Here is a 21,769-nt window from a genome sequence, read left to right on the forward strand (position 1 = left end):
AATAAATGTCTACCAACAACTCATGTTTCTAACAGATATATTACAAGTTGGTTGAATCTTCAAAGAAGCCAACGACTGCAGTCCAATCACCGGAACAAAATACTTTTTCCACATGAAAGTGATCTAAGCCTTTTACCAACCGAGGAATGGCGCTGGGTTGTAGAGTACCAATACCTAATTGACCAGCAAAATTGGCACCCAAACTATATAATTTTCCATCGGTTGTCACTAAACAAGAATGATTAGAGCCTGCAGCAATATCTCGAATTCTTCCATTTCTAAGACCATCTAACCAACTTATACGAGACAAGTACGAAAGCTGAGCATAATTATGATGTCCCAATTGTCCCCATCGTCCAAAGCCACAAGAATAAACTGTTCCATCTTTAATAAGAATAAGTGTATGATGAGCACCACAAGCAATATCTGTTGCAACTCGTTGTCCAATTCCTTGCACTCTTTGAGGAGTTGGACGATAATCATTTCCATCCTTCCAAGGTTCCTCTTTATTTCCCAATTGTAGCCACTGATTACTACCACAAGTCCAAACACTGCCATCTTCCATTAAGAATGCTGAATGTGCATCACCACAACAAACCTTTTGTACTCGAATGTCTTTGGGTACAACAACAACTCCTGGAGTTTCACAATTATCTTCAGATGTAACTTGACCTCTTCCTAGTTGTCCAAAGGAATCCGATAATCCCCATGAAAGTACAACACCCTGTTTGGTCAAAGCCAAACTATATCTAATTAGTCAAAACATAAGCTCTCATTCTCCATTACAACTTACCAATGACTCTTTCCACAATGAATATGATCTACTTTATGTTCTCCAATCCAATTTCGAGATACCTTATTCAACACAGCAGACTCTGAAAACTCAGCTCCAAACAATTCACCTTGTTGGCTCCAAGCCAAAAGTTTCTGACCTATTGGTGATAAAGCTATACCTCTAAAAGCAACATTTCCTGATTCCAATTGGTGAGGTTCGCTATCTCCAAAAGCATCATCGACATGAAATAAAGATACAACTCCTTTCTTTGAAAGAAAAGCGAAGGACGACTTCCAATACAAGACACTTTGAATATCCGGACATTTTACTTGTGCAATACGTGGCAAAGTGGATTTCCTACTAACTGATGTCTTAGAAATATGGGTGGAAGCAACTTCTTCATCTAGATGCTTTGTTGTTGACGATGGATCGTTTAGACTTCCCCAGAATAACAGTCGAGTAGCTTTCACCGCTTCGTTTTCATCTTTCGACTGAAAGGAAAACCAGGAAAATAGGTTCCAAGGTTCTTTCTTTTTAACTTCATCAACAACTGTTTCTGCATAAGAAACTTTGTAAGAACACGAGATAGCTATTGTAGCGGCTACAAGTTTTATTTTCCAAGACATTGTGGATTGCAGTTTGGATCATTCATTTTGTTGGGTCTCATGAAGAGAATGGCTGTTCCCAGCGACTCTAAAAGTCTTCAAAAACTTCACGAATCACCCAAAGATGAAGAAACTTTAAAAACCTTTACAGAATCAGCTAGTAATACTGGTGCTTCACTTGGAGACAAAAAGTGTTGGAATTGGAGACAAGTTTTCTTTTCAAAGGCTTATTGGGGACTCGTGTTGCTTCGGTTGATTTTGTTATGGTCTCCAGGTTATATTTCCAGCGATGAGTATTATGTAAGTAATATGATGTATCTTTCAAAATCTCAACTAAACAACTTATAGTATACGGACTGGGCTAGTAGAGATGTATTGGGTTTGCCCGTTGTTGTTCCTGAGGAAATGGATCTCAGTCCTCCTTGTCATTCAGCACTGGCAATGTTTCTCATATCAGGTTACCCTTTGTATCTATTCAAGTTACTTAAACAGTCTCTCAAAATAGAACACTATTTGGTTAGTCTCTGTGGAAGCAACTTTGCGAATATTATCTTTCGATCGGGTTTAGCAATATTTTTGCTTCCCCGTATTGTTTCATTTCTTCTATCCCTGTTTCAAGATATTTTAATCCTAAAGCTTTGTGAGAGGAAAAAGTCTTTTGCAAGGAATGCATTGTTTGCCTTTGGTCTTTCTTGGCCAGCATTGTGTCTATTTCCAAGACCGACCACTGCAATATGGCAGTCGATCTGTCTCTTAATGATACTCTTATCTCTTTTACGTGTAGAGAAGATAAGAAATGTTTTTTCTCTTTATGCTTTTGCCACAGCTTTGGGAATATCCATCGACCCAACTTTTATTATATATGCTGCAGGTCTATTACCTCTTCTTCTATTCGGCTCCAATGCTTCCCTTAAGAAGTATATGATCGCTGTTTTCATCGGCTTGGTTACATTTCTATTCACGTGTTTCATCTTTATTCTATTTGACTCTTTCTACTTTGGTACTTTGTACATTTCCCTAGCAGGAAAGGTTATCCACGATCCACTGGAATTGTGGAACCAATCAACAGATTTTCTTTCTCATCATCATTCATCTTTGAAAGAGTTGTTGTTTGCTATTTCTCTACGAGGCAAATTATTGGTAACTAGTTTCAATTATTATGCGACAGTGGTTCCTTGGAAGTCTTGGTTACGTTTTCAGTTTCAAACTGATTTTACGCATATTTTGTATCATTTACCGGTGTTGATGGGTCCCTGTTTGTTTCTTTTATTCGGATATATGGCAAGCAATTCAACCAGCATGTACAAAGAGTTGATGGACGAATACAAAAAGATGACCGCCACAGAGTCCAAAAAAAAGAAAAGGAAAAGGGCATCCAAGTCGTCTCAATCCAAGAAACAACAAGAAGAAGCCTTTTTTGAACCCATCGAGTTGGCCATCATGTTGGCATTCTTTGCCTTGTCGTTTTCGCATCCACAAGAAATCACTCAACTAGCACCCATCATGATATGTTTATCCATGATGACTGCAAATGACGTGTTCGGTGCGAAGAAGAAAAGTTGGATGCAGCATTTGTTTATCGCTTACAGCGTTACCGGTATCGTGGTTTTTGGAATATTGCATCAAAGTGGAGTGGTGTCTTGGTTATTACGTGAAAGTATTCAACCCACAGTGAATGCTTCCCATTTGGTATACTATCGAACGTTTCGCCCACCTCCAAGTTTACTCGGTGAAAAACTTGGACAGTTTCAGTTGTATCATTTTGGAGAAAATGTGACGTCGGAACAACTCTTATCCTTTTTGTCCGACCTAGAAACGATGAGTAACGACCAGCCCATCTTTGTGGGTACATCAGCTTCTGTGCCTTTACATTATGACGAATTGCAAGCGCAGAAAACATTACCATTTCATTTAACTGTCACAGACTTGCCTTCAACTTCTTATGGTCTATTGACTGAAAGCAAATTTGTGATATATCGCTATTGGTCAAGAATATCAGCAGCAGTACATGATACTACAGTACATGAATAAAGCATTTAAAAACACAAATATGACAAGGCTGTATTGGAATAATAAACCTTCTCATAACAACAAAGAGTTGAACAATATCAATTTCAACTCAAAAAGAAATTTTTAGGTCCCACCGAGAATTGAACTCGGATCTACAGATTCAAAGTCTGTCGTGTGGGTCAACAACGTTTCTAACCATTACACCATGGGACCAAACAATAAAAAAGAAGAGTTTTGAATTTCTTTGAAGAAAACGACGTGTTAACCCTTTATCCAATCAATAGCTTGTTGCACAATGCAAGTCATATTAGAGTCAGGACCATAAACTTCAATAGGTATATCTAATTCATCTCCAAGTTCTTCCATTAAGCGTAGTCCCGTTTCGTAATTGGGGCCACCACGTCGAACAAAAACTTTCAGCTTTGCCACTTGAAGTTTTCCATGAAAGTCCTTGAGAGCTTGAATAATGCCAGCAAACGTTGCAGCAATATCTGTAAAGTTCGCAACGCCACCTCCAACCAATAACGCACGCTTCTTTCCATCGGGATATCTGGTTGCTAAATCAAGAATGGTTCTAGCAAACAAATAGGTCTGCACAGGTAATAAGTTAACCAAATTGAAAGGATACAATATCAATAAACTCTTCATCTTACCTCTTCTTCTTTTGGATTACCACTGTATTCTGCATAATTTGCCAATTCATCTCCCATACCTAAATCAACTACAGTATCAGCGTAAATCACACTCGCCCCACCACCAGCGACCATGGTCCAAATATGGCCTTTTGGATGAATCAGAGTGAGTTTCAAAGATGCACCAGACTTTTCGTCCAAAGAACGAATAAACTGCTCTTCATCTGTAAACTGGGAACCCCAAGACTATCAATAGGAAATGAAAAAATGTCAACAAAGACCAACTCATACTATAGATAAAAGCTACCTCTGGAAATTCAATCTTCAACCATTTCTTTTGATTTTTAAACACTGCATAGGTATCCAACTCACATCTCATATCTAAAGGTATCACATGATTTCTATCATTCAGCGTCAATGGATTCATTTCCAGGAAAGTCATGTCTAAATCCTCAAAGACCAAATAACAGCCTTTTATAAACTGCTCCAATTGCTCACGAATTTGGCGGCTTATGTCTTGGTTGGCCAATAAGGTATCCAAAACTATAGGCGATTCACCTGCTGGAATGACGACCTTGAGTTCATGTCGTCGTTAATAATGCTAAACTAACGTATAGAGATAAATTCATTGCAAATACCTGTTTGACTTTATCCCAGTGTTTTTCAATATCGATACCTCCACAACAACCAAAAGACACCAGATTACCCTCTCGACAAGACTGGATAGAAAAATAATACTCAGCGTCATGCTCGACAAAGGGTTCTACGATAAAGTGAGTTATCCGACCTCTTATTCCTTCGACCTAAAGCAAGTCAGTGATAGCTGCTCACTCAAAAAAAGCAACGCCAAACCTCCAAACTAGAACCAATTAAGTTTTCGATAGCTTTGGAAGCCTCTTCCAAACTTAGATTCAACTTTACAAGATTACTCTTTCCGCGCTTGCCAAATAACATATCTGGTTTCACCACCAGTTTATTTTCCAACAGCCAACTCTTGTCCTTGCTCCAGACGTCCAAGTGCTGATCGCCAAAACCATTTTCTTGCAAGGTAGTTTCACCGTCAACTTGAGTCTGGTTGTTTTCAAAGTCAGAAGACATATCCGCCAACTCTGTCAGAGAAGGACCTCCATATGTTACTTGAATAACTTGAACAGGAATATGAATCCCTTGCAAACGTTTCAAGTGCCATGTGAGCAAGCGCTTTGCGTCGTATTCTCTTATCTTCTTTCTTGCCATATCCCAATTCACCACGAAAGAAAAATGTATAAAATTGGCGCCATCTTTAAGATTTCAATCAGTCGAGAAATCTAATCAGGAAATCCACATATGTGATATATTTATATATATGTGTGTTTGTGTGTTTGGGTGTAATGATTACTTTTAGATTTCCTTTCTTTTTGTTACAGGATTGAAATGCTCTTGAAAAAACACACTTCCAACAGCTCCATTTTGACATCCTAGGAAATTTGGTACAACATGTCACTTTTATGACTAAGATGGGACTTCCATAATAATGAGGCCGTATTCAAATTTTGGCGTTCAGGATTGAGAGACCGATATATTTATTATTTATTTCCAAAACGATGAACGTTCCTTCCAAATCCCCTGTACAACTTTTTTCGAAAGAGACTCAAGCTATATTCTTTAACTATAAGCCGCAACCCATACAACGTATGCTAGACTTTGACTATGTCTGTAAACGGAAGAATCCTTCTGTTGCTGCAATCGTAAACCCTCAAAGTGCAAGTGGCGGTTTTCAAAAGGCGTTTTTTGGACGATGCGAAATAGCCATTCCAGTATATGACTCGATAGAAGAAGCCTCCTCGAAACATCCGAAAGCAGCCGTGTTTATCAACTACGCTTCCTTCCGTTCCGCGTTTGAATCTTCTTTGACAGCCTTGCAGCAGCCAACGATACAAACTGTGGTTATCATAGCAGAAGGAGTTCCCGAACGAAATACCAAAGTGTTGATTGCTCGAGCGAAACAATATAACAAGATTGTCATAGGACCCGCCACAGTTGGTGGAATTCAAGCTGGATCATTTAAAATAGGAGATACTGCTGGTACGATAGAGAATATATATCGTTGTAAACTGTATCGTCCAGGTTCTGTTGGTTTCGTATCCAAGTCAGGTGGACTATCAAATGAAATGTATAATGTGCTTGCACGAACGACAGATGGAATATTTGAAGGTATTGCTATTGGAGGAGACACGTATCCAGGTTCCACATTAGCTGATCATGTTTGGAGGTTTGAGCAGATACCTAATATAAAGATGATTGTTGTTCTAGGTGAATTGGGTGGCAGAGATGAATATCAAGTTGCGGAAATGGTAAAGAAGGGACTCATAAAAAAGCCCATTGTTGCTTGGGTTTCAGGTACATGTGCCAGTTGTTTTCATGCTTCTGAGGTTCAGTTTGGACATGCTGGTGCTAAATCTGGTGAAAGTGATACTAGTGCCTTATCTAAGAATGCTGCTCTAAAAAGTGCAGGCGTACATGTTCCTGATTCTTTTGAAGCATTTGCGGAACACATTCAACTTGTATATGAACGTCTGGTAAAAGATGGAGTTATCATTCCTGCTGTTGAGATTGCACCAGAAATTCTTCCAAAGGACTTGCATACTGCTTTAAAAGAAGGTCACATTCGAAAAGCAACTCATATTGTTAGTACGATAAGTGATGATAGAGGAGAGGAGCCACTTTATTTAGGGATACCTATTTCGGAAGTGATTCAACAACAAATGGGTATAGGAGATGTTATTTCTCTGCTTTGGTTTAAGAAAAAGTTGCCAAGATGGGCATCGAAATTCATTGAAATGTGCTTGATAGTTGCAGCAGATCACGGACCTTGTGTTTCTGGCGCTCATAATACTATTGTTACAGCCAGAGCAGGCAAGGTATGAGGACTTACATGATTCAACTGTACTATTCTAACTTTATTGTTGATGATAGGATTTGATCTCTTGTTTGTGTTCAGGGTTATTAACTATTGGACCTCGTTTTGGTGGTGCTATTGATGATGCAGCAATCAACTTTAAGAAAGCCTTGGACAATAGTGTACCACCAGATGTATTTGTAGAAGATTTGAAGCGTCAAGGCCGCCGTGTGGAAGGAATTGGTCATCGTATAAAGACAGCAGAAAATCAAGATAAACGAGTTGAGTTACTTTGCCAATATGCAAAACAGCATTTTCCAGCCATGAAGTATTTCAATTACGCTCGAGCCGTAGAGTCTTATACTTTACAAAAGGCTAACAATTTAGTATTGAACATTGATGGCTGTATTGGCTCACTTTTAGTTGATTTACTTTCTTCTTGTGGTTGTTTTCATGAACAAGAAGTGAAAGAAATATTAGAATTGGGTGCCTTGAATGGTCTTTTTGTATTAAGTCGTTCCATGGGTCTTATTGGACATGCTTTAGATCAAAAGAGAATGAAACAGCCTTTATATAGACATCCTACAGACGATGTTTTATATGCTACCGAATGAAGAAGTAATGACATTTTCCTCGTCTTCTCTTTTTTTTTTGGAAAATAAAAGTTGGGTGGAAAATTTTTTTCGTATATGGAATGGAAGAACATAATGCTTCCAGTTCTATGCCTCGTTTAAAGTATTCAGGGTCTGAAATATCAACCAGTTCTTTGGGTAATCTTTCTAGGACTTCCAGTGAGCAGGATGTGATACAAATAGACTCTCTTCAATGGAAAGAAGATTGGCAACACTTGGAGAACTTGTGTCGTTCTTATCAAGAACGTATTGCTTCCTTGGAAGATGAGATTCAAGCACTAGTCACAGCTGAAACTTCACAGTCTTCTATTTTGAGTCAATATAAAGCAAGAAATGCGGATTGGAAGGGGCGCGGTTGTATGCAACGTGAACACAAACTCCCTCGCCTATTGGAAGAAAGACTTTTCACTATAGCCATTCATCTATTTGAAGGTGAGGTCCTAAGACTACGGCAAGAACTTGAAAGGACTGTGCACCATTTGGAACAATTGCCTCAGACTGTGGAAGCAGCTGATCGTTTGATTACTCAAGAGTTGCAAAGGATACGCTTATTGGATACAGTTATGCCCACTTTTCAGTTTCCGGGAAATGCAGTAGCCTTTGAAGCCATTATCAAAGGATATTCCACTGTTGAGGATGTCGAATATGTCAAAGAGTTGTGTCTTATTCTACAAACCGGAAACTGGGAACAACTGTTTACAAAGTTTTTTCGTGCAGTTGTTCTTTTTCGGGATCATCAGTCCATCGAGTTGCAGAGAAGAGATAGAGAGTTGGATCCCAGTTGGTATAAAGAACCTTGGTATTATACTTATGTTCAATATTTTGGTACAAAAGACAACAATCGAAGTACCTTTGATGATCTTATCGAAATGTTACCGTATTTGGAAAGTTTAGGGTTTCGTAATTTATATTTGTTACCACATTATGAGTCACCTCTTGCAGATGGAGGTTACGATGTGAGGTATAGTTGTCTTTTGAATTCAAAGCACGAGTATATAAAAGTATTGTGGATATAGTTCTTATCGAGCTAGAAAGAATCTGGGTGGTCAGGAAGCTTATTTAAGGTTTATGAAAGTGGCAATTTTGAAAGGTTTTCGAGTAGCTACGGATGCAATATTGAATCATACTTCAGTTGAGCACAGTTGGTTTCGACGAGCTAGAAGAGGAGATAAGAGATATCTTGATTATTACTTGATAAGGAATGGTAGAAAGAAGATTGGAGAAGTGGAACGAAATGGCGATATTATTTGTCGTTATGAGGATCCTGATAAGACCATTAGTGAGAGAGTTTGTATATTTCCGGATGTGGATCGCACACATGGCCTTTTAGTAACCCAAAACAAAGACACAGTTGTACAATTTTATCGAAGTTTTTATCCTTTTCAAGTAGATTTAGATCTCCGAAATGTTTCTGTGTTGGATGAAATATTTCATATTTTAGGTGAAGAAGTCAATCAAGGCATATTAGGAAAGAGAATGGATGCCATACCTTATTGGATAAAGAAACCAGGAACAAGTGGGGATTCTTTAAAGGAGACTCATGTTTTACATTCTCTTTTGAAGACTTATTTAAAGCATCTTTCATCTCGAGTTGTTATTATTCCAGAAGTAGTGAAAAGTGCTTCATCTGCTGCATCGTTTATTGGAAAAGAAATGCAACTTTTGGGACAACCATGTAGTTCAGAAGGTGACTTGTTATTGGCTTTTGAAATGCAGGTAAGAAATAGAACAAGTTGAGATAAGGAATCCATTGTATGAAATGTTTCTTATTAGGCCCAATTGCGAGAAATGAATTACTTACAAACTGTTGTTCCATTTTGGAAACTATTTTTTCAGTTGCCTCGATTACCTTCCAATGCAGAATGGCTCAATTTGTTAGAACATCATGATGAAACCTATCTTAGTTTCTTCTCAGATCAAGTAGGAAACTCTTTTTAGAATGAAAATGGCTTACTTATTGTTATAGGTGAGACCTTTCATAGCTTCCTATATTGAAGAACATGGAGGTGTAGTTTATAAGAATCAAACGAGTGCTGGTTGCAGATATGCCGATTGTTTGAATCATCATGTTGAGAGATTAGCAACAGCTATTTTTACTCTTTATATGTGTCCAGGAGTTCCCTTAATCTACTATGGCTTAGAGATTGGATGGGGAAACAATCCTTCACATGCAACTTTTGCACAGCATTGGCAACAAGAAATATTCAAGAAATTTGAGTTGCATATGTCAGAAGAGAAATGTTTTGATCCGCGAGAGTTGCAAAGAGGTCCTATTCCAAAGACTAAGTTTGAGGAAGCTATGAATGAGAAGATCCCAACCATTGAGTTGATACGCCGATTGAATTATTTGAGAAGGCAAAGGAATAGCCTTTCAGCAACTGCTCAGGTAAGTGAAAAGGCTATTTTTTGTATTTATTACTCATCTTGATAAGATACATCCTGTTGATTCCGGTCATATTTGTTTGTTCAGCATGATTCGAGTTGCCATCGATGATGAGCCGTTGTTATGTGTTGCCAATCTTTCCAACAATCAGATGTGTTTGACTATTCCTAATTGGCAACTTAAGCAATATCTTTCAGTAAGTGAGAAACAAAATGAATAGGGATACAATTGATTCTCTTTGTATAGATTGACGAAATGACGCATATTGCTATGACTGATTTACTAACCGAACAAAACGTTGTCTTAATCAAACAGAAGGAAGACCCTCATTATTTATTAGACTTGCCTCCCTTTTCAAGAGCCATTCTAAACAAGTACATCAGATGAAGCTGCAAGCCTAGAGGGAATGAAAAGCTTATTCTTCGAAGATGAACAGCACAAGAAGAGTTCAAAACATGGTTGGAAGTCTAATTGATTGTCAAAAGTATATAAGATAGCTGTCATTATACTTTAAATGATATTTGGAGAATGGCATTACTACTTGAATATGTCTTGCTTTTGTTTGATAACCTAGACACTAGTGAAAACCTGCACAAATACCACAGTATATATGAAGTTGGACTGAGCTTTGTAAGTCTTCTCTGTTTCGTAAACTATCTTCGACACCCAAAACATGATTTGCAAATTTCATTGATAAAATGTCTTCCATAGCTTAGATGCTTTCTCAGGCTGTAGGAATAGTTTTAGGTGTGCACGCATGCTTCTTACCTTTTCTTTGGTATTTACTGTTGCCGAGCATTTCTTTCGATTTCACTAAACTTGCATAGGTGCTTTAAGAGCGCACCTTTTTGTCCTTCTACCAGCACCACAGTTTCTACTTTCATAAAAATCTGCAATGATTTCGTTGCAAGTCAAAGAATTTCACCTGATCGAGTGAAAGTTGTTGACCTTGGAAGTGGAAGTGGAACTGTTCTATTTGCAGCAGCCAAGCAGGTATACTGAGTTATTTGAGTGTCTAACTGATGGTAACACTGAAAGTAAGGGGTTTTGTTCTGTTGGTTACGAAAGAAATCCTTGGCTTGTTGCTTGGACCAGGGCAAAAATAAAAACTCAAGGTAAGACTTTGTTGACTTTTGTGTCCATCCGATTACTTGTCTCACACTTCGTTCTCATTCATGAAGGACTATCTTCCCTTGTGAGGATCTATCGACAATCTTTGTTTTCCGCTGACCTATCTGACGTGAACATTGTTTATTTCTTTGCAGTACCTTCCATGCTTTCTGATTTAGTTAGTATCTTTATTATATTGAGTTGCTTTATAGACATTCTTTAGGAAAGAAAGTTAGATGATGATTTGCCTATCAATCGTCCTGTTCTTGTAGTGTCCAATGGCTTCTCATTGCCAAATTGGAAATATCAACAACTGAAGAAAGGTTTATATATTTATTTGCGCGAACCGAAAACAACAAAAGTGGAATCAGAAAAGAATATGAAAGATATATTTCAATAATCTTTGGACGAATACAGTTTATAGAACATGGACATCATTCTCGCAAATATCGCTACCGTTGTTCTATATAAGTGAAGCCATCAAAATAGTTTCTGCTCTTCTCCTGAGGAAACATATCTTTCATTCCCTTCTTATTCTTCAACTTTGCTTCCATCTCAGACATGTCAAAGTCGGCTTTCTCTCCAGTAAAAGTATCATCAAAGTTGCCTGCGTAGAAGAAGAATGTGAAGATGTCTCATGATATATGTGATCTTGCCTACCAATATAGTCATCTGAAAGCATTTGTGGCTTCCAGGGTGCCGAAATTTCTCTTCTGTACAATTTTTCGAAATCTATTGAGCGAAAGAAAGAATGTTCTTTAATTTCATCGGCTCCCTCTGATAACATAATGAGATAAGCATAACATGAAATAAGAAAATACTTACTTGGTCCACTTCCCAACCGCTTATGAGGGTCGCGTTGCAACAATGCCTGTATCAAATTTCTCGCGTCTCTATTTCATGCCAATAAGAAATGACAACTTAGCTACAGGATAAACCTTACGTAGAGAGAATGCTGGGATCATTGGTGAGCTTAAGCTCTGCTTTAAGTATCTTTTCATACATCGAATTCAAATTTTGTGAATAAAATGGTGGCAACCCTGTTAACATTTCACAAATCAAGGTACCAAGAGACCACCAGTCAACTGGAATCCCATGACCCGAGCCATTCAGGATCTAAAAGTTACTTGAGTGCTAAAAAACAAATGAAATTATCCAAAATCTACCTCTGGGGCTAAATATTCGGGTGTACCACAAAAAGTGCTTGCCTGCGCTTCTGGATCGTTCAGAATCTTGCTCAAACCAAAGTCGGCAAGTCTGATGTGACCTTCTGCATCTAACAAAATATTTTCGGGCTTGAGATCCCTATGACAAGGATTCAAAGAAACAACTGAGCTACGAATCTTAAAACTTACCTGTATATAATATTTAATGAATGAAGATGTTCCAGTGCAAGAAGTATTTCAGCTGCATAAAGCCTTACGCGCTCTTCTGAGAAACGTCCTTCCTTCTTCAAATGGTAAAACAGTTCACCTCCACCGCAAAAGTCCATCTAAACTAACTCAAAACTCAACACATTTTTGGAACAAGTTGGTTCTTACCACTAAGTACAATTTGTCTTCTGTTTGAAAGGCATATTTCAACGATACTATATAAGGATGCTTGATGTGCTGCAAAATGCTTCTTTCTGCCCGAGTATGTTCAACCTGATTTCTAGCAATTATAGTACTCTTTAACAGAATTTTCATAGCAAAAATCTTCAAAAACTTTTAAGCAAAAATAGAATAATTTCAAATATATCTACCTCCCCAGTATTCTTCTTGCGAACTTGAAGCACCTTAGCAAAACTACCCTTGCCGATGGTCGCGATGGGTTCAAAGTCATCGACACTAACTTTTGCTCCAAAAAGCGTCGAAGTACTATGTCTGTTTGCTACTGACATTTTCCAAGAATTGCTTTCTGAACGCCTTGAAAGAGAGGGTGCTTCTCCCTCAACACTCCTAGTGACTTCTTTCTTTGGATATCTGCCTTGGGATGAGTCGGAAGAAGGACCTCTCCACTCGTAAGAACTCACATCTGCCTCTTTTAAGTCATATGCGTGGGGTGGTCGACTTGGATGTTTCACGTTTCCATAATCATCTTCGGTTACTGCGGCAGCATAAGCGCCTGCGTATCTTTGCTGTTTCTTGCTGTGTTTCACACTCAGTTTCTCGGGAACTGGAACCTTATTTCCCATGCAAATAACTTCTTTGGCCACTTCTTACAAAATACGAGCGGGAGTTCCCTAGAAGGAGTAAATAGGTTGAACACATACAAGGCATCTACAACTCATGCCACGAACTCCAATTTTTCAAAGAAAATGACATAAGAGCGGAAATGAGTGCTTCCAGCAACAACAGGGAATGCTAAGAGTCATGATCTTTGACTTGCAAAGAAAACAGTTGTTGTATAATATTGCAAATGTCTTTCCATCATTTTGCACCAACGAAAAATACTTGAAATGAGTTTGAGGGCTAACAGATTCCAAGGTCTAACTAAAAGCCAAAATTGATAACTTTGTATTCTGTAAAAGAATAGTACAAATAACTCATTTCAAAACTTTAGAAATATGATAATTTTAGATAGATACTTTAAGGACCTTTGTAAATGGCCATTCCATTTGTCTCTACAAGTGAATGTCACCTTATTACAATTTTGCCATTTTATATCTTAAACACAGATATTTGATATTCCGGGAAGCCCTAGAAATAAAACTACCTATTCACAGCTTTATCATGATTCTAAAGAAACTCTGAGAATGAACATGGACAATACCAATGCCAGGAGCAACTAAACTATCCTGTATTACAAGTTCCCTTTCAACTCTCAGTCCATGATTTTTTGAAGAAGTCTCTTCTAAAAAAGGCAGTAAAGTGTCCAAGACCATTGCTATAAGATACGGAAGATAACCATCGCAGAATACTGCATAGAAGATTATTCAAGCTGTAGAGACAAAAAGAAATGTAAAAGAAAGTACTTTTTTGACATACGTATTATACGGAGTGTCTCCGAAATCGATTGACTGAAAATTTTTGTCGAGCAAGGTCTACAGAGACAGAAGAATGGTAGTGAAGGAACTGACGTCGAAAACAGACTTTGATCACGCTATCCAAGCAGATAAGTTGGTACGAGAAGGAAACTTTCTTTTTAAAGTCATTAAAAATTTATCTAGGTCGTCATAGACTTCTATGCAACTTGGTGTGGACCTTGTAGAATGATTTCTCCCTACCTCGAAGAACTTTCTTCGGACGCTACTTTGAACGAAAAGGGTGTCCTTTTCTACAAAGTCGACGTTGACAAGTTAGCCGATGTTGCACAAGAAGTTGGTATCACGGCGATGCCCACTTTTATTTGTTATAGGAAAGGGAAGAAGGTGGAAGAGCTGGTTGGGGCCTCAAAGGACCGACTAAAGCATATGATAGAAAAAAACGCCTAGTTCGTTTTTACTTTTGAAGTATTCAAATCGTTTAGTATTTGTTTCTTTTTGAAATATGTGGTACTTTTGTTGTTATTTTGTTTTGGCGTGAATATGGGTTGATAAAGGTAACATTTCAACCACTCAATATGCGTTACAGCACTCGTCAGTATTTACCAAAAAGTTCCTGTGGTGGTCTCCTAATACTTTGAAAATTACCTAGAAAACTACTTTCCTGTCTCGAAGTCAGGATTTATCTCCCAAGTGGTAAAATGTGTGATATGTCTAAAACGAAAACAAGTATTCATATGTATTCCTGATCACAACAACGACTCAACAATATCTGTTGAAGCTCCTTATGTCGAAGGTAGTGGAGAATAATGTGACAAGTCTATCTTTACCAACTCACTTGTAAGCATTGTCTCAAGAAACAGAAACCGAAGAAATGTAAATGTTCTCCTTTCGGAAAGATTGAAAGTTTCATAGAATGTCATACGAAACGGCCCAAGTAAAGAGAAGAGAACCTCAACTTTACAACATGAATGTAAATTCTCTGTATAATATTTTAAACTTGACTGAGTGTAACTCTGCTTCGATACAAAGAAAATTGAAAGACTGCATAATTATTTGGAGCTCCGGGTCCATATTTTAAAAAGAATTCTTAGATTGTTTCATCACATCTCAGTGTGGTGTCTACTCAAACAGCTGTTTATTAACTCACTCTCTTCTGACTCCAGTTTTATATCTTTCTGAGACTATTATTTTACAACAATACATATGCTTCTCCTATGACTGGGTTGATGACTTTGGTTCTCAGTCCAGAAACTTGAATCGACTGTGCGAAAGCTTCCAAACTGCCCTTTGAGAATATTGCTCTGGAAAGCAATCCAAAAGTATTCAAGTCATTATTCATCAAAGGCACAAGCTGATATGGTTGTAGATGTCTTACGATGTTCAAAACACTTCCTGGATCGTTTATTAGGTCGAATTTAAAGCCCATCCATTTGACTGCAGCATTTACTACCGGAACAACCAAAGTATCTAATGATTTCATTCGCAACTCATTTAAGACCTTTTCAGGAACATTTCCGTGAGGTTCATAAAACAAACGGAAATTCTGAAAAGTCTCAAAGAGATATCCATTTTCTGGTACTTCATATGGAGGTCCTACTCTTGAACCCTATTCAGTATTTAATAACAATCGACTCTAAAAGTGCAGCTCATTTCCAAAAAACAAACCTCGTAAGCTGTAATTTGAACTAAATTACGAAAGCAGAATTGGTCACCATGCCTTAAAAGCTGTACATTCTTGAAACCGAGTTTTTTGCATATTTCAGCTGCCTTCCTGGAAGCTGCCACTGGAATAGTCTTGTCTATTTGCTCCAAAGTTGGCACATGAGTATGATCAGGAAGACCTTGCGAAAGAACAATCAGGTCGATTCTTCCAAAATCTTCCAACTTCTTGTCCTTGAGAGACTTTTTAGCTCCTGAAAACAGAAATTGGGGACCAAAATGCAAGTTGCCAACGAGCCAAGGGTCTACGAAGACTCTCAAACTGCCAACCTATCCTAAATAAGAACTTTGTGTATTCTATATAATAATACGTACTTGTAGACACCAACTGTTGCCTTCAAAGTGAGTGTAAGAGACACGTGTGTTACAAGACACATAACGACAACCAAGTAAGGTACCTTTGAAACGACGTCTTTTTAGTCTGTTCACAAAATCATAGTATTCTGAAAAATTCTGTCTATTTTCTTGAGGTAAACATAGAGTAGTTACAAATGAGCTTCGATCACTGCAAGTAGTCGAGTAGAATCTCATTCTTTCTTTCTTGAAGGAGATGGCAAAGCTGATTGATGGCAAAGCTATTGCTGCAACTATTCGAGAAGAAATAAGGGTATTTGTTTCCGTTATTGCTTTGCTAGTCTAGTTTTCAAGGATGACTCCAGGTAGAAGTTAGAAAGATAGAAGCGTCCGTTGGTAAAGTCCCGGGACTTGCCACGGTACTAGTAGGGAATAGAACAGACTCTACCACTTATGTTCGAATGAAACGAAAGGCTTGTGAAGAAGTCGGTATTGAATCGTTTCACGTAGAACTTCCAGAATCCGTCTCCGAAGTAAGACTGCATAGAGTAACTAGTATCCAACTCACTTATTTTTCATAAAGGAAGAGCTTTTGAACTGTGTCGAGAGGTTCAACGCAGATCCAGCTGTTCACGGAATATTGGTTCAACTTCCACTTCCGAAGCATATCGACGAGGAGAGAGTATGTTTTGCAAAATGAGTCACTTTTGGATTTCTTATTTTTTCAAGATTCTTTCAGCCATATCTGTTGAAAAGGATGTGGATGGTTTCCACCCGTTGAATATTGGAAGACTGGCCATGAAGTCAAGAACTCCCCGGTTTGTGCCTTGCACTCCGAGAGGTTGCATTGAGTTATTGGTTCGAAGTAACGTCAACATCGAAGGGAAGTGTGCCGTTGTGTTGGGAAGAAGTAACATAGTAGGGTTGCCGGTCTCCTTGTTACTTTTGCACCGTAACGCTACAGTCATTATTTGTCATTCCAAGACCCAGGAATTGCCATCTGTCTGCCGTCAAGGCGATATTCTGATTGCTGCAGTAGGACGTGCCAATATGGTGAAGAGAGACTGGATAAAGCCCGGTGCCGTAGTTATCGATGTCGGTATTAACTCGATTCCCGATGCTTCCAAGAAAAGTGGGTATCGACTGGTAAGCCCAAGGAGGTTGTTTGTGTATTGACAACTAATTAGAGTCTATATAGGTTGGTGATGTTGATTTTGATGATTGTAAGGATGTTTGTGGCATGATAACACCGGTAAACAACTTACTTGACCATATCGTCTCCAAAATAAACTTTATTAGGTTCCTGGTGGGACTGGTCCAATGACTATTGCCATGTTGTTGAGAAATTGTTGTGATAGTGCCAAAGAGGCATTCGGTCTCTCGTAAATGAAATGAGACTTCACCCTTGTCTCGGAAACTTGATTGCGATGCATTATATACGAAATGCAATAAAACAATCTTATTTGTTAGAAAGGAAGTTGCTGCCATACCGAAATCCATTGTTGACTATGAAGTATTAGATAAGCTGCCACACCAGCACTATACCCTATAAAAGAATTTCAATCTCACTTTTCAGTCATTTTTTTGTACTGATTATTACCTGCAAAGGCTCCTAATGTTGCCTTCTTCAGATACCAAAAGAAGTCCACTTTTTCAAGACCCATCAATGCAACTCCTGCAGCTGAGCCTATAATGAATATACTTCCTCCCGTTCCAGCACAAAAAGCGATAAGTTGCCATAAAGTACTGTCTTGTGGAAATGTGACAGAATCGTACATTCCCATACATGCAGCCACTATTGGGACATTATCAATGATTGAACTAGCCAGTCCTATAATAAATGCAACGAGTTCTAGCGAAGGAACTTTTTCACTAATATAACCTGCCCAGTCTTTCAAAATTCCTGCACTATCTAAACAAGCGACACATAACAATATTCCAAGAAAAAATAAAATACTGGCCACATCTATTCTATTCAAGGCCGAAGTAGTCTTGAGATGCTCTCTAGTAACTGAAAGATTGGAGTCTTCTGTAGATTGTCCTACATGTAAGACATCTGTAAGAAGCCACATTGTTCCTAATCCAGCCAACATGCCTAAATATGGAGGAAGACCTGTTATTGCTTTAAAAACTGGGACAAATAAGAGACTTGCAACACCTGTTCCCAAGACAAGGCGTCCTCGCTTGTGATCAACTGGAGAAGAAGAATGTTCAGGTTGAATGAAATGCACTTTCTCCTTGTCTTCTATTTGCCTCGTATATATTGCCAATGAGATAAGCAAAGCTGTCAATGAAGGTATAAATAGACTATCCATGACACCAAAAGTTGATATATGCCCCTGAATCCATAACATTGTAGTAGTAACGTCGCCTATTGGAGTCCAGGCTCCTCCAGCATTGGCAGCAACAACAATTGCTGCACCAAAAAGACGCCTTTCTTCATCTGAAAGATTTGCTTTGCGCAACAATGAAACCATGACAATAGTACTAGTAAGGTTATCCAAAACAGATGAGAGTATAAATGATATCGTTCCAGTAATCCAAAGTAACACGGACTTTTTGGAAGTCTTTATCCAATCAGTCACCAGTTGAAAGCCACGATGTGCATCAACAACTTCTACTATAGTCATTGCTCCAATAAGAAAGAAAATAACTTCCGCAATCGAAGACAAATGGGAAGATAGCGAGTTCTGAATGGCGTCCAACTCGTACCCTTCTTTCGTCGTACTATAAGTAGACCATAATATCACCGCTGCTAACAGCGATATAGCAGTCTTGTTTAAAAGTAATATTTCCTCAAAAATAATACCACAATATGCAACAAAAAATGTAATAGAAAGTGCAAGACTTTGATGCTCTGCCAACCACGAATGCTGCAGTAAAAAGGCACCTGTGGTCAGTAGAAATAACAATGCAAGAGTTCTAGGAACATCTTGTTTTGTCTGATCCTCGGTTGAAACCTTTTCACCTTCGTTCTTTACAGGTTTTCTCCATTGCTCACTATGTTGGTTCTCTTGCAATATAGATATGTTACTGTCTTCCACTTCTTTATCATCTGAGTAGTTTCCAACTTTCTTGCAACAAATCTGTATCAAAGATACCCTCGCAAGTGAAAGTTTTTTTGGTTTACGAAAAATATCAACAAAAGTCCTATTACAGACAGAAGTTCGGAAATATCGTGCTTGCTGGCAACATTGAATGAACATCGGTGATAGTATTGCCAATAGCCAATTTTGTTTCTACTCGCAAGCTTTTTCACAGTACAACTCAACAAGTGCTTTATTCACAAAAAAACATAACACAACAACAAGTTTCCAACTTGAAAGTTGGGGTTGTTCTTACTCTGCGTGTATTTCTATCGTCTTTGCGTCTTGTTTTTCTACATGTCTCTTAGGCATAGTCACAGTAAGTACACCGTCTTTACACACCGCTTTGATTTTGTCCTTCTCTACTTGCGGTGGAATGCGCAAAGACCTCTGAAAGCTTCCGTATGAACGCTCCATCCTATGATACACGACTCCATTCTTTTCACTTTCCGACTTGGCTTCGTCCTTCTTTTCTCCAGAGATAGTAATAACTTCCCCTCGGACTTCAACTTTCACGTTTTCTCGGCTAAGTCCTGGAAGTTCAACATATGCATAGAAGCCATCTTCCTTTTCTACCAAATCAACCCGAGGCATCCACTGGTCTACTGCCATATTTCTCGGTGTCATACTCCACGGTGAGCGAAACATGGCCCAAGGATCCTGAGCAAAAGCTAAAAGTTCATCAAAAGCCGAGTCCAAAGTACGCATAGGGCGCGAAAGCTCTCTTCTTTCAGGATCACCTGCCCTCATTCTCGTCGAACTCGATAATAGTCTTGCGGGTCTTCTATAGTTGAACACTTTCACCATTCTGGAGCAATCATCTCTTAAGATTTCTTGAACGACAAACATTAGAAAAGTTACGAGCCAAGGCTTGTAAGTTTCTCGCAGGTACACAGTGATACACAAACATTATTGCAGAAGCTAGTTCTTGCCACAGATGAGGCAAGAATGAAGCAACTTACATACTTAAAAATCTGATGAGGAAGAATCCAGAAGAGTCATGTGAGATTTGGAATCTTCCAGAACACAGCAAACATTTAGACAAAGATCTTGTATATCGAAACAAATTTCTTGCAAAGATTTTTTCAGTTTCTGTCTGGACGCTGGAAAACTTGCAATTTTTTGTGAGTATAGTTATGAATTGTCTATTCTTCCAAGGAGCTTTGAAAAATTGGTTAGTTACTCAGGGGACAGAATCATGACAAAGTATCAACGCGTGTTGAAACTACTTGAAGAGAGGAAACAAACGAGAGAAGTTATTTACAAAAAAATTGCTCGCTGAGGTTACTTTTACAACGTGAAGTATTGGAAGATAATCGAATTATGGAATAGAATAAAAATGGACGATTTCTGGATTCGCTTGCGAAGGGAAACAAGAAGAGAACATAATGTGAGCAATACCCTGGTAAACCTAACCCTACCTTTTGCACTATCAGACCGTCGCGTATACGTTAAGGTAGAAAATCTGCACCTTAATTGGAAATATTTTTAAAGTTATTAAGGCGTTAGAGTCCTTTTATTATGTCTACTCCACCGTTGAAGAGGAGTTTGACCGCCAGAGAAGAAATTTTCCTAAAATAGGGGCTCTTTACTTTGAAGAGTTGAGAAGGAAAAAGGTACCTTTGTCAACATAATATGCAGTGGTTTTATTTTACTGAGTCTAGTTTGTTGCAGTCTTTTGAAAGGGACCTTCAGTTTTTCCTAGGAGACAACTGGCGCCAATTGTTACAGGAACCCAGTCCGACAGTGACGCGATATATTGATCATATTAGGCAGGTTTCTTCCGCAAAACCTTGGCTTATACTGTCTTATGTGATAACTTTGTAAGTGCTTCGTTCTAAAACCTCTCTGTTCTTATTTTGCAACAGGTATATGGCGCTTTTCAGGGGAGGTTCTGTTCTCCGTAAAATTTTGGTAGTTTCCATGGCTCTCGATAAAAATTCTGGAGAGGGCCTCGCAATTTATGACTTTTCAAATGTTAGTGATACAGATGCTTTCTTTAAGAAGTATGTTGAAACAGTTAATGCTCTAACTCTGTCGGAAGAACAAAAAGATGAAGTTATTGAAGAGAAAAGAGCTATTTTCTTGTGGAACGATGAGATATTCAATGAAGTGAGGAATGGTCCATATTATAAGGCTATTTTATGGAGGTTCTTTTGGTCCGTGGTTTTCGTTGTTGTTGTTGTTATCTTCTTTTTGAAGAAAAGAAACTACTGGTAGCCTATAAAATGAAAAGAGGACTATGTGGAACAAGAAGAGTGTTTGTAGAATTCATTGCAGGACGTAGTCTTCAACGTTCACCGCTTTTCAGAAAGGAGGCATTCCAGTACATGTTTGGTTGTTTCAAGCAGAACATTAAAGAATTATGTTTCGTATAACTATTAACTTGCAAAACGTTGTTTCGTGGTATATCTGTGGTCACACTATATTATTATGAAGATGATGATGATTCTGATCCCTCTTAGTCACCCCAATGGAAGCGGCAAGCAAAGAGGGAGTGGACGACATAGGAAAAGAGTCTTTCTGTTGCTTTCTATCAGGAACAACTTCAAACATTTATACAGATTCAGAGAAGAACATTTTCGTCTTGATTGGTTATCGTAGAATTTTATTGTTCAGTCATTCTCCGCATTTCGACAATACTCTTGACGAAATAATTAGGCTCCAATAGTCTTAT

General features: G+C 38.4%; 13 protein-coding genes and 1 non-coding gene across 14 annotated transcripts; 7 read left to right on the top strand and 7 right to left on the bottom strand.

Moving 5' to 3' along the window:
* Nucleotides 1–11: 11 nt before the first annotated feature.
* Nucleotides 12–1,416, bottom strand: Gasu_13510 (uncharacterized protein). The gene is made up of 2 exons (XM_005707850.1): nucleotides 794–1,416; nucleotides 12–743 (listed from the first exon to the last, which is right to left on the bottom strand). The coding sequence occupies exons 1-2, from the start codon at nucleotides 1,399–1,401 to the stop codon at nucleotides 41–43; spliced, it is 1,311 nt and encodes a 436-aa protein (XP_005707907.1). The 5' UTR covers nucleotides 1,402–1,416; the 3' UTR covers nucleotides 12–40.
* Nucleotides 1,417–1,426: 10 nt separating this feature from the next.
* On the top strand, nucleotides 1,427–3,472 carry Gasu_13520 (glycosyltransferase family 22 protein). Its single transcript, XM_005707851.1, has 2 exons — nucleotides 1,427–1,680; nucleotides 1,729–3,472. The coding sequence occupies exons 1-2, from the start codon at nucleotides 1,450–1,452 to the stop codon at nucleotides 3,409–3,411; spliced, it is 1,914 nt and encodes a 637-aa protein (XP_005707908.1). The 5' UTR covers nucleotides 1,427–1,449; the 3' UTR covers nucleotides 3,412–3,472.
* Nucleotides 3,473–3,501: 29 nt separating this feature from the next.
* On the bottom strand, nucleotides 3,502–5,296 carry Gasu_13530 (ATP citrate (pro-S)-lyase). Its single transcript, XM_005707852.1, has 5 exons — nucleotides 4,875–5,296; nucleotides 4,661–4,825; nucleotides 4,330–4,596; nucleotides 4,044–4,268; nucleotides 3,502–3,981 (listed from the first exon to the last, which is right to left on the bottom strand). Exons 1-5 carry the CDS (start codon nucleotides 5,256–5,258, stop codon nucleotides 3,652–3,654), a joined length of 1,371 nt encoding a protein of 456 aa, XP_005707909.1. The 5' UTR covers nucleotides 5,259–5,296; the 3' UTR covers nucleotides 3,502–3,651.
* Nucleotides 3,516–3,603, bottom strand: Gasu_nc0013. Its single transcript has one exon. It is a non-coding gene; the product is annotated as a tRNA-Gln (tRNA).
* A 240-nt stretch (nucleotides 5,297–5,536) lies between the features above and the next one.
* Gasu_13540 (ATP citrate (pro-S)-lyase) lies at nucleotides 5,537–7,587 on the top strand. Its single transcript, XM_005707853.1, has 2 exons — nucleotides 5,537–6,922; nucleotides 6,978–7,587. Exons 1-2 carry the CDS (start codon nucleotides 5,606–5,608, stop codon nucleotides 7,512–7,514), a joined length of 1,854 nt encoding a protein of 617 aa, XP_005707910.1. The 5' UTR covers nucleotides 5,537–5,605; the 3' UTR covers nucleotides 7,515–7,587.
* Nucleotides 7,588–7,616: 29 nt separating this feature from the next.
* On the top strand, nucleotides 7,617–10,487 carry Gasu_13550 (maltose alpha-D-glucosyltransferase). Its single transcript, XM_005707854.1, has 6 exons — nucleotides 7,617–8,493; nucleotides 8,549–9,248; nucleotides 9,306–9,452; nucleotides 9,499–9,918; nucleotides 9,965–10,111; nucleotides 10,162–10,487. The coding sequence occupies exons 1-6, from the start codon at nucleotides 7,622–7,624 to the stop codon at nucleotides 10,300–10,302; spliced, it is 2,427 nt and encodes an 808-aa protein (XP_005707911.1). The 5' UTR covers nucleotides 7,617–7,621; the 3' UTR covers nucleotides 10,303–10,487.
* Nucleotides 10,488–10,586: 99 nt separating this feature from the next.
* Gasu_13560 (uncharacterized protein) lies at nucleotides 10,587–11,271 on the top strand. Its single transcript, XM_005707855.1, has 4 exons — nucleotides 10,587–10,693; nucleotides 10,743–10,908; nucleotides 10,958–11,030; nucleotides 11,097–11,271. Exons 1-4 carry the CDS (start codon nucleotides 10,632–10,634, stop codon nucleotides 11,246–11,248), a joined length of 453 nt encoding a protein of 150 aa, XP_005707912.1. The 5' UTR covers nucleotides 10,587–10,631; the 3' UTR covers nucleotides 11,249–11,271.
* A 50-nt stretch (nucleotides 11,272–11,321) lies between these two features.
* Nucleotides 11,322–13,346, bottom strand: Gasu_13570 (serine/threonine protein kinase). Its single transcript, XM_005707856.1, has 8 exons — nucleotides 12,770–13,346; nucleotides 12,567–12,722; nucleotides 12,381–12,517; nucleotides 12,192–12,330; nucleotides 11,969–12,141; nucleotides 11,851–11,918; nucleotides 11,686–11,802; nucleotides 11,322–11,632 (listed from the first exon to the last, which is right to left on the bottom strand). The coding sequence occupies exons 1-8, from the start codon at nucleotides 13,199–13,201 to the stop codon at nucleotides 11,478–11,480; spliced, it is 1,377 nt and encodes a 458-aa protein (XP_005707913.1). The 5' UTR covers nucleotides 13,202–13,346; the 3' UTR covers nucleotides 11,322–11,477.
* A 650-nt stretch (nucleotides 13,347–13,996) lies between these two features.
* Nucleotides 13,997–14,947, top strand: Gasu_13580 (thioredoxin 1). Its single transcript, XM_005707857.1, has 2 exons — nucleotides 13,997–14,129; nucleotides 14,177–14,947. The coding sequence occupies exons 1-2, from the start codon at nucleotides 14,067–14,069 to the stop codon at nucleotides 14,438–14,440; spliced, it is 327 nt and encodes a 108-aa protein (XP_005707914.1). The 5' UTR covers nucleotides 13,997–14,066; the 3' UTR covers nucleotides 14,441–14,947.
* Nucleotides 14,948–15,112: 165 nt separating this feature from the next.
* Nucleotides 15,113–16,246, bottom strand: Gasu_13590 (uncharacterized protein). The gene is made up of 3 exons (XM_005707858.1): nucleotides 16,028–16,246; nucleotides 15,659–15,982; nucleotides 15,113–15,599 (listed from the first exon to the last, which is right to left on the bottom strand). Exons 1-3 carry the CDS (start codon nucleotides 16,241–16,243, stop codon nucleotides 15,183–15,185), a joined length of 957 nt encoding a protein of 318 aa, XP_005707915.1. The 5' UTR covers nucleotides 16,244–16,246; the 3' UTR covers nucleotides 15,113–15,182.
* A 10-nt stretch (nucleotides 16,247–16,256) lies between these two features.
* Gasu_13600 (bifunctional 5,10-methylenetetrahydrofolate dehydrogenase / 5,10-methenyltetrahydrofolate cyclohydrolase) lies at nucleotides 16,257–17,447 on the top strand. The gene is made up of 6 exons (XM_005707859.1): nucleotides 16,257–16,319; nucleotides 16,372–16,539; nucleotides 16,590–16,688; nucleotides 16,736–17,152; nucleotides 17,205–17,258; nucleotides 17,306–17,447. The coding sequence occupies exons 1-6, from the start codon at nucleotides 16,263–16,265 to the stop codon at nucleotides 17,390–17,392; spliced, it is 882 nt and encodes a 293-aa protein (XP_005707916.1). The 5' UTR covers nucleotides 16,257–16,262; the 3' UTR covers nucleotides 17,393–17,447.
* A 4-nt stretch (nucleotides 17,448–17,451) lies between these two features.
* On the bottom strand, nucleotides 17,452–19,226 carry Gasu_13610 (Na+/H+ antiporter, NhaD family). Its single transcript, XM_005707860.1, has 2 exons — nucleotides 17,607–19,226; nucleotides 17,452–17,552 (listed from the first exon to the last, which is right to left on the bottom strand). Exons 1-2 carry the CDS (start codon nucleotides 19,210–19,212, stop codon nucleotides 17,473–17,475), a joined length of 1,686 nt encoding a protein of 561 aa, XP_005707917.1. The 5' UTR covers nucleotides 19,213–19,226; the 3' UTR covers nucleotides 17,452–17,472.
* A 5-nt stretch (nucleotides 19,227–19,231) lies between these two features.
* Gasu_13620 (heat shock protein) lies at nucleotides 19,232–20,076 on the bottom strand. Its single transcript, XM_005707861.1, has one exon. It carries the CDS (start codon nucleotides 19,939–19,941, stop codon nucleotides 19,345–19,347), a length of 597 nt encoding a protein of 198 aa, XP_005707918.1. The 5' UTR covers nucleotides 19,942–20,076; the 3' UTR covers nucleotides 19,232–19,344.
* Nucleotides 20,077–20,086: 10 nt separating this feature from the next.
* Gasu_13630 (heme oxygenase) lies at nucleotides 20,087–21,497 on the top strand. The gene is made up of 4 exons (XM_005707862.1): nucleotides 20,087–20,548; nucleotides 20,595–20,708; nucleotides 20,767–20,915; nucleotides 20,961–21,497. The coding sequence occupies exons 1-4, from the start codon at nucleotides 20,432–20,434 to the stop codon at nucleotides 21,310–21,312; spliced, it is 732 nt and encodes a 243-aa protein (XP_005707919.1). The 5' UTR covers nucleotides 20,087–20,431; the 3' UTR covers nucleotides 21,313–21,497.
* Nucleotides 21,498–21,769: the final 272 nt, after the last annotated feature.

Source organism: Galdieria sulphuraria, assembly GCF_000341285.1.
Source record: "Galdieria sulphuraria unplaced genomic scaffold scaf_8, whole genome shotgun sequence".
Lineage (NCBI taxonomy): Eukaryota > Rhodophyta > Bangiophyceae > Galdieriales > Galdieriaceae > Galdieria > Galdieria sulphuraria.